Source organism: Chiloscyllium plagiosum, unplaced genomic scaffold (assembly GCF_037043375.1).
Source record: "Chiloscyllium plagiosum isolate Xiang-an unplaced genomic scaffold, Cpla_swu_hap1 HiC_scaffold_7, whole genome shotgun sequence".
Taxonomy (NCBI): Eukaryota; Metazoa; Chordata; class Chondrichthyes; order Orectolobiformes; family Hemiscylliidae; genus Chiloscyllium; species Chiloscyllium plagiosum.
In genome coordinates this window covers 9724907-9743305 of record NW_028270145.1, presented here as the reverse complement: position 1 = coordinate 9743305, position 18399 = coordinate 9724907, and the positions used below count along the sequence as shown (strand labels likewise).

The 18399-nt window shown below is 43.4% G+C and overlaps 1 protein-coding gene across 1 annotated transcript in view; it reads right to left on the bottom strand.

Moving 5' to 3' along the window:
• Positions 1 to 18399, bottom strand: part of LOC122551286 (spermatogenesis-associated serine-rich protein 2-like) — a 161906-nt gene that overhangs the window by 47557 nt on the left and 95950 nt on the right. The window contains exon 7 of the mRNA XM_043692962.2: positions 17983 to 18118. Within this exon, the coding sequence (XP_043548897.2) occupies positions 17983 to 18118 (136 nt within the window). The remainder of the gene's footprint in view (positions 1 to 17982; positions 18119 to 18399) is intronic.

Here is an 18399-nt window from a genome sequence, read left to right as displayed (position 1 = left end):
CAGCGGTCTCACTGAAAAAAAACTGCAAGATAATTGGTCAAACCAATCCCAAAAAAACTGCTGGAGTAAGCTCCTGTGGATAAAAAGAATAGTGTTAAATCTGCATAGCACCATTTTTTTTTTTACCACACTTGGGAGTATTGTGAACCTTCTTCATCTTCATGTTATAAAAAGATTACAGGAGCACTGGGGAAAAAACTGCAACATAGATTTACCAGACTGATAACATAACTCATCATTTGTAACGAACAAGTAAGATTTAAAAGTCTGGAATTGTTTTACCTCAAATAAAGGAAAGAATAAGGGATGCCCTGGTATAATATTTTGCAGATTATTAACAGAGTTTGTTAGGGAAAACACAGAGAAAATGTTTCCCCCAGTCACAGGGACAGACCTAGGGTCTATAAATAGAAGTGAAGGTGAAGTTTAATATCCTCCAGAGAGGTGAATTTGATGTCAGAGGGTTTTTAATCAGATGGAAAGATGGAGGCTGGGGATTCTGCCTCCTAAGCACACCTGCCAGGGAGGATCGTGGAATGAGGTCCTATCGTGGGCACCTATTGCAATAGGTGCCTGATCAAGCAGGGTAACCAACTCTCCGGGTCCAAAAAACAGTAAGGGACTCTTTGGCATGAGACATCTGCAGGAGTGGAAGGGGAAGGGAAGTTACTAACGAATCTGAGAGAGAATAGCGGGTGTTGAAAGATCAGGGGTTGCTGGAAAAATTGCAGAAGCTGGCCTCAAGAAGCAAAGCACAGTTTGCAAATGTGCATGTGCATTTTCGGCATGGCTAGAATCAGAGGTCCATCATTACAGGGAGATGGCCTATCCCAGCAACAAGGAGGCTTGGAATAGAGGACAAACAAATATGGGACACTCCTGTAAAATCTGACACAGTTGGTCAGCATGTGACCAAAGGGCTGAATATTGGGAAGAAGGGTCACTGAGTGGCACATGTGTCCCTGTGTCTGACTCACCCTTGATCCCCCTCCCTGCCGTTACTTACCTATACCCTTGGGTGGCTACATTTAATCGAAGGCAATCAGGGATGGAAAATAAAGGGCTGCCCTTGCCCTCGATTACTCTCATCCCATGAAAGAAGCAGCAGTTGGTCCCTTCCTGGTGACGCTGTCAGGCAATGTACTCCTATTGTCCTTGGATTGGCTGGCAGCTCCCACAGGTAGAATACCTGCTCCCAGCATCTTTGCCCCTGTGAAATTTGCACCATTGCCCAGATAAGTGCTCAGTTGACAATTAAATCAGCATTGAGCAGGAGTTTGCCATGAACTCCAATGTTGAGACCAAATGCAAACCACTAGTTGCCAGGTTCCACTGTTTCCTGGAGGTAATCTCTTTACTGGCTGTCTTTGTTCACTCCATCCAATTGGACCTGCTCCTATTGTCCCTTGTCCAAACAGAGGGCCAGTATCTCTCGAATCTCGGTAATCCTACACATAAGGATGGACACTGCTGAGGCAGCTCTGAGCATGTGTGGACAACTCCAACATGGAAGGGCACACACAGAGAGCACACAGTTAAATTTAATTTAATTGGGGTGGTGCTCAGTCGCAGGTGCTCAGAGTAGAGGGGAACTCTGGTGGCAACTTTTGCATCTCAGGGCTGCCCTTTCTGACAGTGGTTTGCTGTACTGGACATGGTTCTTCTGGTTTCCTCGGCTCCCAGTCAAGGTGATAGCCTTTGGGGGCCCTTTAAGATTGCCCCTATTTGGGGCCTTAAATTGGCTGCTCACCTCTGTTCAGCAGGAACCAATCCAGGTCTCTACTGATCCTTGGGAAAACTCCTTAGTGGTAAGGAATCAGCGAACTGACCCAATGACACTGCAAGCCCCCAATCATTTGGCTCAGTGCAACCCAAAGATTCAGAATTTATTTGTCTGTGTGGTTCAGCATCACATTGGAATAGGGGGACCCACTGGAGCCGGACATATTGTTGGAAATTTCATCTCCACAGAGGGCAAACAAACCTGGAGAGTTGGCAGTCTTTCAACAGACAGGCATCACCAGGCAGTGGATCTCAACATTTACCTCCCCAAGAGAGTTAGGACTTATGTACAAATTTAAATATGATATATGGTGCAGTGTGGCCCTCTTGATCTCAAGCCCAGCTTCAGATGAAACTCTTTACCACACCGATATTACAATTTCACTTCTCTAGGACTCTACTCCTTCAATTCTACTCCTCGTCCTAGTTATGGGACTTCACAGCATGAGATTTTGATAGCATTCAGAGTCAAATTTAAAACTCAGGATATCAAGCTAGTCACAGGGCAGCACGGTGGCTCAGTGGTTAGCACTGCTGCCTCACAGTGCTAGGGACTTTGGTTCAATTCCAGCCTCAGGCATCTGTCTGTGTGGAGTTTCCTCCGGATGCTCTGGTTACCTCCCACAGTCCAGAGATGTGCAGGTTTAGATGGATTAGTCATGCTAAACTGCCCATAATGTCCATGGATATGCAGGCTAGGTGGATTGACCATGGGAATGGTAGGGTTATGGGGATAAGATCGGGGTGGGTGTGGGTGGGAGGTTCTTCAGAGAGTTGGTGCAGACTCGATGGGTAAAGTGACCTGCTCCCGCATTATAGGGATTCTACACTTATGGTCCAAATGAATATTGAGCATTGGAGGGCAAAGAGAGATGCAAGAGAGAGAGTAATACAGACAGAAGGAGAGAGAGGGAAGGCTGGAGAAACAGATTAACTATACTTCGATGTTCGAGAAGCTATGTAAACATTATCTCTGCTGTTGATTTTTCTAAACCTTGGCTGCCCTGAATAAGTCCTTTGCATTCTGCAGATACCAGAGATTGCTGTCGCTGGAATCCACATATAGCCACTCGCAAAATCAATTGAGCTTTTGTACAACAATTGTTTATAATGTGGACACCAGCTAATTTGAAAAATACTGAAGGAAAAGCTTTCAGACACCCAAAATGTGCAAATTCTAAAATCAACCACAAAAACAAAAAAGACAAACTGGAAATGCACAGCAAGTCAATCAGTAAATGAAATCATTCCACAAATTATCAGTTCGCATCAGCAAACTGCTTTAAACTTGGTTTGGTTGTTTCTAAAACACCACAGAGCACATCAAGAGATCAAAAATGGCAAATGAAAATGGAAGATATGACCAAAACTTCTAATTACTCAGTCAAGGATATAACTGACAAATTTGCTAGTCGATTCTTCTCCTCTGACTTTTTCTCTACCTAGGTTTGCTGTGGGGATTTTCTGTTTCCTGCAGCCAAGTGCTCTCTGAACCTATACCCATGTGGCCCTAACACAGTAAAGATGTCAATATTTTCATATTGGGAACAGCAATGAGTGCAGCCACAATACAGTCAATTCTGATAGAACATGATAGTTCCCTTCTTGTGCAATCTCACGTTATAAGAAAATCACGCAATAGTCACGCCATTTAAAATAATGGGGTCGAAATCGCGTTATAGCCAATACAGGTAAGGAAAGTTCATGGTCCACAAATAACATTCCAAATTCTTCAATCACATTAAAGCCAATTCACGTGAAAGAATCACGCATTATTGCAGAACCGACTGTATCTGATTTCTATGGTGCATCATGTCAAAACCTGATATCATTCTCATTCAATTTTTGTTTGGCAGTTCGACCAATATTGCACCAACACCTCCGGTCCCTAATGTCAATGTGATGGTCAGAAATTCAGTAAAATGAGATACATGAATGCTGACGAACTGAACAAGAGCTCTTGGATTATGTTCCAGGCAAAAACAAGGAACAATTCTCCCCTCTTTTATTCAAAGTAGCTGAAGCTAATTATCTCATTCTTGTATAAGTGTACCATCTCAGACAGACATGAAATCATAACCTTTGGGAACTTTGCAGTCTATATGGCAAACAGTTGGTTAACAAGTCCAATTAAAATATAGGAAAGTGATACAAAGAACACTTTAAAATTAATCTCACTGTTCAACTGGCCTTTTGGGGTGAAAGAAGCAGGACAAGATACACATAAATTCAAAAATTAAAACACTTAAGAATTTAAAAGATTTTTAAACTGAATACTTGAACTGAATACTTGAAGTACATTTTTTTAATATCATAGGCACAATGTGCATGACCAAACTTCAGTTTAGCATCATTTGAGAATTACACAAAATACTGCATTTGCAAATAGTTAAGATTAGGAATCGGAAATTCAAATAGGAAATTTAATGAAAGTTTTAATCTTAGTTTCAATAGAGAGAAAGGGAATAGGATGGAGAAAGCAAGAGGATTTTGGCTTCAAACCACCAGGTTCATCCTTGGGAGGGGATAAGTTCTGAATTTTGATTCAATTTTATTCAATGGGATGATACAGTTTGCAATGTGTGTGTTAGTGAAAGGAGTCCAATGTGTTATTAAAGAAGGATCAGCTTTTGAGTTATTCACTCCTGAAGAACAGAGCTGCAGTGTCAGTACGTACAGAAACCATAACCGACAGTGTGGGGAAATTTGACTTGGTGTTTGGAACAGAAACCTGTTTTTGTTTGAGACAAGCAAATGAGTTGGGAGACTGATGGCCTTTTCTCAGCAGTGCTGTATAATATCAGAGTGGGCCAATTAGAAAGGGACACTGATAACATGTTTATTTGTATGAAAGATCTCAACTTTGGAACAAATGCAACTCCAATTAAGAACTAAGTATCCTGTGTATTTCATCAATGCTTCAATAATCAATCCACAAATAACCTCCTCCAGTTGATTGAGCTTTTATTAACTTTGAATTAATGTTCCTTTCATTTATCTCATTTCCATCATGTAAATGTGCCCATTTTTTAAAAAAGTTGTTCGTGGAATATTACTTATTCAATCCTATTTGAGTCCCTCAACGTGATATCAACATCGACCCCGCTCCCTCCCACTCCATTTAGGACACCAAAGGGACCATTCCCTTTGTGAAAACCAATCCCACTCCTCTATCGTCTGCAACATTTCACTGCCCCTCCCATAGCACCTTCTCATGCAATTGCAAGAAGTGTAACACTTGTCATGTTACCTCCTTACTCCTCACTGTCCGAGGCCTCAAACACTCCTTCCAGCAGCGTTTTACTTGTATTTCTTTCAACTTGGTCTACTGCATTGTTCACCCAAAATGCAGTCTCCTCAACATGGGCCGAGCAAATGCTTTGCAGCAACCCTCCTCTCAGTCGACTAGCATGATCCCAACTTACCAAATGTTTGTCATTTCAATCCATTGTCTGGCTCTAATGCTATCAACTCTGTCCAAGGGCTGCTGCAAGGCTCCAGTGAAACTCAATGCAAGCTGGAGAATAGCACCTCCTTTTTCTGTTTTGGCATATTACAGCCTTCCAGACTCAACATTGATTTCAACAACTTCAGAGCATGCCCTCTATTTTGTTTCCCTGCAGGAGCTAAACTATTCGATCCATCCTTTCTGGAATTTTAAACTGGGGATCCTCACCTGGGGATTGGCTCTAACAAGTGAGATCCCGCACTGCTTGTTATGATTGAATGAAAAGATATTTTGAAGATGGCAAACTTTTTCATTGTCGAAGACCAAGAAAAAGGTTTTTAAGTCACTGTGAATGTGTTAGTTGGAACGTCAGTTGGAAAATCAGAGACAGGCGGAAATGTCTCTGTATTCCTTTTTTCTCAAAGAATTCACCAACTGCAGGAAAATAAAAGTTTAGGTGCCTCCCCCTCCCAAAGTACTCATTATCACAAAGCCTGTGCCCTTTCTCTTCGCAAACTACTCTGTATGTACACCAAGATTAATTGCCTGCTTTTCAAAAAGCAAAGGTGGAAAGGGAGCCATGTAAAATTCATGCCTTTTGCAATACTGAAGGGATTCCTTAAAATACATGGCAATACAGAGTTAACGTGGAGAAGAAATATCTTTCATTGGAAGTAATCCATGGAAAATGTCACAACACATTTTTCCCATGGTTATTCCAATATATAATGTCTGGGTCTGCATTTTGCACAGGTTTTACTGAATCTTGTACGTACTCACTCCAAGCAAGATTGGATAAGGAATGAGTCCCAAGCAGAACATGTCAGAAAGTACTTCGGATTTTCCAACTGGTGCTAGAGGACAACTCAGGAAATTCACCCATGCATCAACGTTCAAATTTCTTGCAGTGGTAAAATGCCAATAATTGTCATTTTTGATTAGGAAATGCCTTGTCAATGTCACAACTCGCCTCGTCAACATTTCAGAGTCCCATCTTCTCCAACTCACTAAATGAGCTGGAGGTTAGGAAACCAAAGTGAGGGCCCTGGCAGATTCAGCTCATCACTTGCTCTGCCCATGTTGGAAACAAGGCGCCAACGCCTCAGGCCTTGCTCCATGGGCACACACCACACATTCATTAACATTTGCACACAACGTGGGTCGGACTCCAAGAACCCTCATAACACATCTCCTGCTGTTTCTGCACTTCAATACCACACCATGGGCTGCAACAGCAACTATTGTTGTGATGCTACAGCAAGGACATTCTGCGCTTAGGAGCACGCACCTAGCTCACGGACCAGATCAGGCTACGTCTGCTGTCATCGTGTTCATTCATACTGAGCTCACCTGGATTCTTGCAGCATCCTCGTCTTGCACTGCCTTCCCCTTCTGCAGTTTGCCTCCTCAGCCAGAGATACCAGGCTCAAGTTCCTATTATCTTGTTGTGCCATTCATTGAAGAAATAAAGGCAGGAAGCTTGCCAGGGTGCCAGCCAGCATCAGTCAAGTCAAGGAGAATAGCCTTCACTTGGGGTGCCCCTGCACTGTAAGTCAAAGGCAACCCCCAATACTAGCCCAGGACCTGCCTAGAGTGGTCAGAGTCAGAATCATTTCTTCATAAGAAATATAGAGCTAAATGACAGGCAACAGACCATCTGTCCTGACCCTGTCCTTGAAGAATGAAAAAATTACGCAAGTTGAAAAAGATTGCCACAGTTATTACTGTTGGTGCAGGTGGGGAGGTGTCCAAAGTTAGTAAGAAAATGACCACGTTGGGTGACAGTGAGTTAGATATTGCAGGCGTTAGTGAGAATGGAGGAGCATGAACCTTGGTGGAAGGCGTGCACAAAGGCAGAAATAGAGCTAGTTAGACATATTGGAGAGAAAATGGTGGTGCATAACACTGGTGGAATGATGAAGGTTGCAGACCTGCTTCCTACATTTCTAGACATTTCTACAGGTGGCTGAGACTGCTTTAACCTTAAATCAGGTTGACATGGTCAGGTGTCCAGGGTCTTGAAGAAGGGTTACACTCAAAACATTGACTTCTCCACCTCCTAATGTCTGCGTGGGTTTCCTCCGGGTGCTCCGGTTTCCTCCCACAGTCCAAAGATGTGCAGGGTCAGGTGAATTGGCCATACTAAATTGTCCCTAGTGTTAGGTAAGGGGTAAATGTAGGGGTATGGGTGGGTTTCGCTTCGGCGGGTCGGTGTGGACTTGTTGGGCCGAAGGGCCTGTTTCCACACTGTAATTTAATCTAATCTAATGCTGCTTTGGCTTGCTGTGTACTACCAGTTTCCTGCTTGTCTACTTTGGATTCCAGCATCTGCAATTTTTTTGTCTATAAACATGGTGTGGTGTCATGGCCTGCACTGCAGACTGAGTAGTGCAAGGGATGCCAGTGAATTCTGGGATATCACAGCAGTGGTAAGTCATTCCAAGAATGATATGTCATTAAGGTGAAGTGGAAACCAGATGTGAGAGATGCCATTGGGGGTGGGTTACTAAAATATTAAGTGTGTTTGGTAACATATGGTGAGAGAATTTGCTAGGCCTCCAAGAAATGCAACACAACTACAAATTAGCCAATAAAATCTAAGAATCAGCCTAGATCCTTTGAGGAGCTGGTCCTCAAATCAGAGATTCTATTTCTGTCATGCTGTTGCTCCAGTTCATCCTGTCACAGGTTCTCTCTCTACTGTTGTTTCAGGCTCTAGAAGAGTAGAAATCAAGTGTGATTGGAGGAGCAACAAGCAACTGCAGGATATGTGGGTCAACTAGACCAACAACGCCTCCCCCGTGCTGACATTCAGCCTCAACTCCCCTTCCCCAGGTTAACTTGGGCTCTGCTCACGCAGCAACGTGGGGACAACACTCCAACCTCACCTCCAGCCAACACTGAGCTTCTGTTCTTTCCCAGCCTACACTTGGACTCTGCTGGTGCCTACTCAGGCCCAGGCCTAATGGGGAAATCCCCCACTACTCCACCCTCCTGAAACACTCACAAAGGTTACCCAGTAACCAGTCAGAGCTTCTCAGGCTCATCCAATCAAAAATTCCCTCTTGCTTGCCCTTGCTGCTTCTCCAATCACTGTTCATGTCCCTGGAAAAGCAGCTTGAGCAGGAGAGAGTGAACCTATGATTGGATGAGCTGGAGTTGCAACATGAGAGAGACAGAATCTCTGGTTGACATAGCATCCCCTCACAGGTTTTGTCTGACCCAGGTATGAGGGTGTGCTTTTCCTGATTGGTCCAGAACAAGTTGTTAGCAGGCTGGAGGATAAGTTTAGATTTAGAAGTAGGGGGTTTAGGAGTAGCATCACACACGAAAAAAAATTGATATTAGGTCATTTAAAGATTTCACAACTGAGATTGATACGTTGTTGTTCAGTAGGGGTCTTAAAGAATATGGAACCAAAGTTAGTAAAGGGAATTGAAGTACAACTCAATCATAATCTAATTGAATGATGGGCCAGGCTGGATGGGTTTTTTTTTTCCCTGTTTCTGCTTCTGGTCAAATAATTTTGTACCCATTTCTAAAGAATGACAATGAGTTCAGTTTTTGCAGATAGTTTCTGATATTCAGTAGATTCAGCATTTCCCTTAACATCAGTCACTAAAGACAGCCGAGATCAATGAATTGAATTGCAAGTCAAAACACCACTCATTCTGTGGATCTAATAAAATAACTTGGTAGTGTTGAAAAATGACCAGCGCAAAAATGTGTGAAGTATTCTATACTGTGGTATCCTGCTTATGCTGACCTTGATTGCAGATATTTCAAAGGCAGGCAATTGAGTGTCTCAGATTCTGAACTTGTTGGCTAGTGTTGGTTTCTGAAAGTCACTGAGTGCACGTACAAGAGACAATACAAATCTATTGCAAGTGACTGACCTGAATTTGTTCAAAGAACAAACATTGCTCGCTTGTGGGATTGAGTGTGAATCACATTCCTGCAAGAAGCTTTCATAGTATAAAAAGTCCCTATATAGCTGCTTGACTGAAGGCAGCACTGTTAAAATGGAGCAACGTATGCTAGAATTAGCTCGGAAACAGCTTTTGTAGAAATATTAAAACTTTAAGAAGTGGCCAGATGAAATATTATCAAATAGGTGAAGAATAATAATGAGTGAGAATACAATTTTAAAATCAGTTCCCAGTCTCATTCTGGGATGTAAGGGGTGTTCGAGAACCTCAGAGAGACATTCCTCATATTTCCTCAATTTGTTGCCACCTACAGTCTGACCCCCGAATGGTGACAGACCAGGTTTTAAAAGATTTATTTGGGGCTGGGTCAACTTGACCTTCTGGGCACGTTGCAACTTTAGCCCTTTTGTGTATTTTGAGACTGTGGCTACAACAACCTGTATTTAAATATATTCACACTTTACTGATACTAATAGTGTTTTCAGCAGATATGCATACATTTTTCTTCGTAGCATCACAGTGCAAATTTAGGATATCCAAAAGTGCTTCGTAGGTAATATTAGTGACTATATTTCAAAAATAATTTTTGATATGAACACAGACAGTCAATTTGCATTCTGCAAGGGCTCACAGAGGACCAAGAACAACCAGATTTATTCAGATGGCTGAGGAATAGATGTTGACTGGAATACTTGATAAAAACTCCTTATCCTCTTCAACTATCAGTGTGGAACCTTTTAAATGTACCTGAATGGTTTAATCCCCATATGAAAGATGGTTCCTCCAATAAAGGAGACTCCATTCATCGACCAGTCCTTAATATATTTTGGGCCCTGGATTGAAATTTAAATCCACAACTATTAGACTTGCAGCTGGAGTCCTACCACTAAGTTGAAAACACACAATGACAACATAGGTCTTGTCAAGTGACAAACTATTCACTGTAACCACAGTCTATAAACCAGTAATTGTAATTGATTTGATTTATTTATTGTCACATGCATTTTGTTACAAAATACAGTGAAAAGTGTTGTACAGTGTTGCCACTCTCCAGTGCCACCTTAAAGTACAGAAAAATAAACTAATACATTGAACATAAAGGCAGAAATTTAAAAAAATGAAAAAGTGATCAACATTACAGTCCTTCTTGTTAAGTGCTCCACCACGGGCCATGGGCCCGGTGACTAGGCACAAGTCCCTTTACAGCGCTGCTGCCGCTGGTACAGAAGTTGCCCCTTCTAAGCCCAAAGTGACAACATTGTAGGTGTATGTACCTACATAACATAAACTGTAGAAGTTCAGGAAGATGGCTTAGTATTCCCATCTGAAGGGCAACTGGGCATGGTAACGAATGCTGGCCCAGTCATCGACATTCACAATCTGTGAATGAATTTTAAAAACCAATACTACTCCAGCGTAAGAGGTCAGTTCAGGCACTGTCTCCTGAGATTTGTGTGCAAACACATTGAATAGCAGAAGCCACGCAGATCTATTAAATGGACTGTACTGTGACCAAACTGCATGAAAGAAGCTCTGAAACCCTATACCGAGCTCCATGGATTTTGGAATATTAAGTGTTTTTCCACGTGATATAACTGTGAAATGCATCCAGTTTTCTGCTTTTCTAAATCATGTCCTTTTTTTTTTCCTCGGGGGTAGGAGTTTAAAAATAGTGCAGTCTTCTTACAACTATGCAGGGTGCTGTGAGGCCTCACCTGGAGTGCTGAATACAGCTTAGATTCCCGTATTTAAGAAAAGGTTTACTGGCATTGAAGGCAATTCAAAAAGAGATTCACTCGACTATTTCCTGGGATGAAGAGGTTGACTTGTTAAGACTGTCTAAGTGAGTTTGACTTTATTCATTAGAGTTTAGAAGCATGGTGGGCACTCTTGTTGAAGCATTCAAGATACTGAGGGGGCTTGATAGGGTAGTTGTTGACAAAGTATTTCCCTGAGTGGAGGAATATTGAACCAAGGGAGAGAGTTCCAGAATAAGGGAATATTCATTTAAAACTGAGACATGGAGGAATTTCTTCTCACAGAATGTCTGGAATTCTGCGCCCCAGAGAGATGCGAATGCTAGATGACTGAAAGTATTTAAAGAAGAGGTGGGTAGATTTTTAAAATACTGGAGATTTGAGGGTCCGATGAGCTGGCACACAAGTGGAGTTAGGGCTGGGGCAAATCAATCATACTCTTGTCAAATAGCAGGGCAGGCTTGAGAGGACAAATGGCCCACTTCTGCGCCTTATTTCTTACGTCCTGCTGAAAAGAGATGTTGCAAAATATTCTACTAAACCGAAAATCCAAAATGGCTGTAGTAGCATTGGAGCTGCTAATCACCAGCAGATCAACCACTTTGACCTGTCACCCTATATACTGATGCTTGGCTCTGGGGTAACTATGTGCTATTTGGTAGAATTCAGCATTCCTGATCTTTTCATTGTACAGTCGCATATTTATAGATTCCAAAAAGCATTTAGTCTAGGATTTGTTTTTGTTAATTTACTGTATGTAAAATCTCCCATGGTCTTTTTACTGCATTCACCAAATTAAATATAATTAAATGTAAACATTCTGTAAAAATGAAGCAATATATGTTGATTTTCCAGGAATTATTTCTGTAAACTAAGGAAACAACAGTTTGTAAATAGCGTCTTGAACAGCTTCATTAAATTGGAATGCAAGCTGCTGACTATTATCTAGGTGAACAATTCATAGATTATCCAACTGCTTGCACTCTTTGTCTCAATGCCTAAAAGCTATTTAAGGCATCAGCTAGCCTTATTACGTCTCTTTACAGAGGGTTTTCTTGTGTGCATCATAAAAAGTGTACTGTTTCCTGTCCTCTTCAATTGGCATCTTTGGATATTGATGATTATAATGTCCAATAAACTTGGTCAGTGATGGATGGAATTACATAGTGTGTAAAAGAGTGCAGGACCTATAAGAGCCAAACCTCAGACCTAGCACTCTGCTCCCCATTTCTAGGCTGACTCTAGGATACTGTTGTCAGGAACCTCCACACCACCACCTCCGCCCCCAGTCAACTAGCCAGAACCTGCTTTCTCCCTAGCCTACCCTGATCAGTACTCCCCTCACTGCTCCAGCCTCCAGAATCTCTCCCACATGGTGTTCCCTAAAGGACATTAGTAAACCAGATGGAATTTTCTAACAATCGACAACAATTCATGGAACAAAATCAAATTGCCAGAGAAACTCAACAGGTCTGGCAACATTGAAGATTACAGGGTGGCTAATATACTATTAGTGAAGAAAGGCTGCAGGGAAATGCCTGGGAACTACAGACCAGTGAGCCTAACGTCAGTGGTGGGTCCGTTGCTTGAGGGGATTCTGAGAGACAGGATCTACAGGCATTTGGGATAGTCAGCATGGCTTTGCACTTGGGAAATCATGTCTCATGAATTTGATTGAGTTTTTAGGAAGGTGTGACCAAGAAAGTAGATAAGGGCAGTGTGGTAGACATTGTCCACGTGGATTTTAGTACCTTTGAATAGGTACTGCATGGTGGATTGTTGAGTATGGTTATATCTCACAGGATCCAGCAAGAACTGGCCAACTGGATACAAAATTGACTGGAAGGTAGAAGACAGAAGGTAGTGGTAGATGATTGTTTTTCAAGCTGGAGACCTGTGATCAGCAGTGTGCCACAGGGATCGGTGCTGGGTTCACTGTCATTCATCATTCCAAAATGATTTGTTTGAGAATTTAGGAATTTGTTTGAGAATTTAGGAATTTAGTAAGTTTGTGCATAACACCAAGATTGGTGGTATAATGGACAGTGAGGAAGTTTATCGGGGGAAATACAGCAAGATCTTGATCAACGCTGAGGAATGGCAGATGGAATTTAATTTAGATAAATGCAAGGTGTTCATTTTGGCAAGGCAAACCAGGGCAAGACTTACACTGTCAATGGTAGGACCCTGGGGAGTGTTATAGAACAAAGAGATCCAGGGCTCCTTGAAAATACAGTAGCAGGTAGACCGAGTGGAGAAGAAGGCTTTCAGCATGCTTGCTTTCATCAGTCAGAGCATTGAGTATAGGATATGGGATGTCCTGTTACAGCTGGACAAGATGTTGCTGAAGCCACATTTGGAGTACTACATGCAGTTCTGGTCACCTGATTACAGAAAGGATTTGATTAAACCAGAAAGAGTGTAGAAAATATTTACTAGGATGCTACCTGGACTGGAAGGTGAGTTAGAAGGAGAATAGGCTGGGACTTGTTTCCCTGGAGCATAGGTAACCTTATGCAGGTCTTTAAAATCATGAGAGGCATAGATTAGGGAGATAGCTGACAGCTATTCCCATGGTGGGGGAGTTTAAAACCGAAGAGCATAGGTTTAAGGTTGGTGGGGGGGGGGGGGGATGGTGTGGGACATACAGAAGGGTCCTGAGGGGCAACTTTTTCACACAGAGGGTGGCAAGTGTCTGGAAACGGCTCTCAGAGGTAACGAGTACAATTTCATCATTTAAGAAACATTTAGCCAGGTACATGGATGGGATAGGTATGGAGGGATATGGACCAAACAGAGGCAGATGGGACCAATTTAAATTGTGAAAACTGGGTGGGGCGCATGGACAAGTTGGGCCGAAGGGCCTATTTCCATGCTGTAGACCTCTATGACTCTAAGACTCTATTCGTGGGAAGAAAGCAGACTTAACATTTCAAATCTAGTGACTCTTCATCAGAACTGTTAGTAACCAGGTAAAGCTGGTATTTCTGCTAAAGCTGAAGTTGAGGAGGGGTAGAGGTGAGCGATTAGAAAGAGACAGAGCCCAGAGAGTAAGAGATGTGAAGGGGGTAGGTAAATAAGGCGATATGTTAATGAGCCAGAATGAAGTGGAACTTGGGAGGCAGTACAGCTTTAAGACTGCGTGAAGTGATGCTGATGGAGAGAGAGGTCAAGAATGTGTACATGGCAGCACAGAACACTGAGTGTGGATCTCAGGATGTGTCCATGGAGTATTGTACTTTGCGAAGATGCCTGTGTTCCTGGGTGAATTCAAAACATGAAGGAGAAATTTCAGTCTGAATCCATGAGGGGTGAGTCTGAGCCCAGAGGCAGTTCACTGAGGAATGAGACGGGGCTGAGGAAACGAGTTCTGGCAATGACGAAAACTCAGATTCATGGTCATCATTAGATCCTCAATTCCAGATTTCACCATCTGCTGTGATAAGATTTGAACCTGAGTCCCCAGAACATTGCATGAGTATCTGGATTAACAGTATAGCGATAATACCACTGAGCTGTCAGCTCACCTGAGAGTGTAAGTACTGGAGTGCAGCTTGAGAACCCAGGGGACTGGAGACCTAGGAATGGGAGCAGTTGTTGAGGCAGGCCAAGCAAGTGAACGACTCTTGAGAGGAAATACATTGCCAGATCAGTTAAGGTAGAGATATATACTGCCTTGTGAAGTTTAGTAACATTTAAGGACCTGCTGTGTCATTAATCATAGAATCATAGAATGGTCTAAATCTGCACAGCAGGGATTCTGCCCATCAAGTCTACATCGAACATCCAAACAACATCTCACGCAGAGCCAGCACCCCCCCTACCCCAAATCACTATAGCCTCACAAGTACATGGCCAATCAATCTAGCCTGCATATCCCTGGACATCAATGGGGCAACTTAACATGGCCAATCCATCTAACCCACACATCTTTGGACTGTGGAAGGAAACCAGAACACCCAATGAAAAACCCATACATTCATGGGGAGAACATGCAAACTCCACACAACAACCAGCCATTAATGTCTTGTAGCAGAAATCTGTGGGATCTGTCTTGGGTGCATTTGTTATTTGATGTGCATTGTGGGGTGTTCATTCATAGACTATTATCTACTCGCCATGTTAATTCCATGTACTTATAATATAGTTGTACATACATTGTAGATTGTGTTACTGTTCTGACATTGTACAATTAGGTTATCGCCGTTTGTTCAAAACCATGGAATTTTTATGCTTTATTTTCTTAGTCTGATGTTGTCTGCTTTTTAAAAAGAGAGTTACTCATCTCTGGTCAGATTGTAACAAAAGATTTGTGGTCTGGTCTTGGCTCATAAAACAGCACTAAGCAAATATTCTAATTTGTCTTCCTCAGGTCCAATCTGGGTCAATATCTTAGATTATTGATTAATTCAATGTCACACATTGTACAGATCATTCTGCTTTTAACATATGTTTCGTTAACACAAATTCTCTGTAACGAGATTGACAAATTGGGGACTCTGTTTCTAAAGCATGAACATTTAAAACGTGTGTTGGCTGTAACGCAATTACATCGCCAACACCTTAAGCTGTTTCTAAAGCACAATTTTTCTAGAACACAGGGTTGCCCAAGAACATAGTTGAAACTTTATTGCTGGAACAGCACAGCAGGTCAGGCAGCATCCAGGGAACAGGAGATTCGACGTTTCGGGCACAGGCCCTTCTTCAGGAATGAGCAGAGAGTATTCAGCAGGAGAAGATAAAAGGTAGGGAGGAGGGACTTGGAGGAGGGGCGTTGGAAATGTGATAGGTGGAAAGAGGTCAAGGTGAGGGTGATAGGTCGGAGTAGGATGGAGGCGGAGAGGTCAAGAAGAAGACTGCAGGTCAGGAAGGCGGTGCCGGGCTGGAGGGATCCGGCTGAGACAAGGTGGGGGGAGGGGGGATGAAGAAACAGGTGAAGTCCAAGTTCATCCCCTGCGGTTGGAGGGTTCCCAGTCGGAAGATAAGACGCTCCTCCTCCGACCGTCGGGTTGTTGTGGTTTGGCGGTGGATGAGTCCAATGACCTGCATATCCTCGGTGGAGTGGGAGGGGGAGTTGAAATGCTGTGCTACAGGTTGGTTGGGTTGGTTCGTCCGGGTGGCCCAGAGGTGCTCTCTGAATCGCTCCGCAAGTAGGCGGCCTGTCTCCCCAATATAGAGGAGGCCACACCGGCTGCAGCGGATGCAGTAGATGATGTGGGTGGAGGTGCAGGTGAATCTGTGGCGGATATGGAAGTTTCCTTTGGGGCCTTGGAGAGAAGTGAGGGGGGAGGTGTGGGCGCAAGTGTTGCACCTCCTGCGGTTGCAAGGGAAGGTGCCGGGAGTGGAGGTTGGGTCGCTGGGGGGTGTGGATCTGACAAGGGAGTCGCGGAGGGAGTGGTCTCTACGGAAAGCTGATAGGGGAGGGGAGGGAAATATATCCTTGGTGCTGGGGTCTGTTTGGAGGTGGCGGAAGTGACGGCGGATGATGCGCTGTACATGGAGATTGGTGGGGTGGTAGGTGAGGACCAGTGGGGTTCTGTCCTGGTGGCGGTTGGAGGGGCGGGGCTCAAGGGCGGAGGAGCGGGAAGTGGAGGAGATGCGGTGGAGGGCACCGTCGACCACGTCGGGGGGGAAATTGCGGTCCTTGAAGAAGGAGGCCATCTGTGTTGTACGTATTTTGAACTGGTCCTCCTGGGAGCAGATGCGGCGGAGACGAAGGAATTGGGAGAATGGGATGGCGTTTTTACAGGGGGCAGGATGGGAGGAGGTGTAGTCCAGGTAGCTGTGGGAGTCGGTTGGTTTGTAGTAGATGTCCGTGTTGATTCGGTCACCTGACATAGAAACAGAAAGGTCTAGGAAGGGGAGGGAGGAGTCCGAGACTGTCCAGGTGAATTTGAGGTTGGGGTGGAAGGTGTTAGTGTAGTGGATGAACTGTTCAACCTCCTCGTGGGAGCACGAGGTAGCGCCGATACAGTCATCAATGTAGCGAAGGAAAAGATGGGGGGTGGGGCCGGTGTAGTTGCCGAAGATGGATTGTTCCACATACCCTACGAAGAGGCAGGCATAGCTGGGGCCCATGCGGGTGCCCATGGCTACTCCTTTTGTTTGGAGAAAGTGGGAGGATTGGAAAGAAAAGTTGTTCAGGGTGAGGACCAGTTCGGTCAGTCGAAGGAGGGTGTCGGTGGAAGGGTACTGGGTGGTACGGCGGGAAAGGAAGAAGCGGAGTGCTTTGAGTCCTTCGTGATGGGGGATGGAGGTGTACAGGGACTGGATGTCCATGGTGAAGATGAGGCGTTGGGGACCGGGGAAGCGGAAATCCTGGAGGAGGTGGAGGGCGTGGGTGGTGTCACGAACGTAGGTGGGGAGTTCTTGGACTAATGGGGACAGGACCGTGTCGCCCAAGAACATAACCATCATGTTATAGAACAGCTCCCTGTAGTAAGATAATATTTATTACATCCTGAGGTGCAAATAACAACCCAACTAATGTTTTGTTAATTGCTTGGTTTTCTTCCTTACCCTCCTCTCATGAGCATGTAACTTCTGGCATGGATGCCACTCTACAGTTGCCAGTGATTCTCAAATGGCCTTGGCAGTGAATGTCAATGGGTTATTCAGCACTAGAGAAGACCAAACACCAGCTTGTCCAATCCTAATGTGAGCACACACTACAGCTCATTGAAAAATCAACAGTAGCCATCCATATCAAAATGCCTCCTTTTAAATCAACAGGAACAGCAAAGCTGTTGTACTTCTGTTACGTTCAGTTAGGGTACTGCATACTCTCAACAATTTAACTGGATCAATTTGCTGAGCCATTGCGGGATTTCAGTGCAAGCTCATAGAATACAATAACATGATTAGGTACTGCAACCCCTAAATCGATGGTCTAATGTGACTAAGATATATATTTAATGTTCACCAAATTCTAAATTTCTGGCTACAATATTGCAGTAATGGCAGAATATTGTAGCATTTAATTAAGCAAATTTTTGACAAAAGTTCTTTTTAAAAATTATATTAAAATGTTTTTCCTTTTCCATTTATTAACTTTAGATACACTTACCAGGCCTGCAACTCCGCAAACGTTGCCTTGACTTTCTTCACAGAAGCATCCATTTCCTCTTTGATCAGAAGCTGGTATCTGGCCAATGAGACAGTGCATCGCTGCAAGTCTTTCACTGATTTTTCAATGCTTGTACCTAGTATGAGAGACACAGAACTCTGTCATCATTAGATACGTTAATAATATCTTCCCTTTTCTGTAGGCTAAGTATTCATTGTATTCATAATCAGCCAATATGTCTGTCAGAATACAGTGAACATTACTCTCCACACTATCATTAACTATCATTCGAAGCCGACACAGACTGTCCTTTAACAATACAGGGAAAGTACATAGATGCAAATGAATTTTTTTTATAAAACTGAACAATTTTCAACAACTGTCTTTCTAACTACCATTAACAAGAGATTTATATTA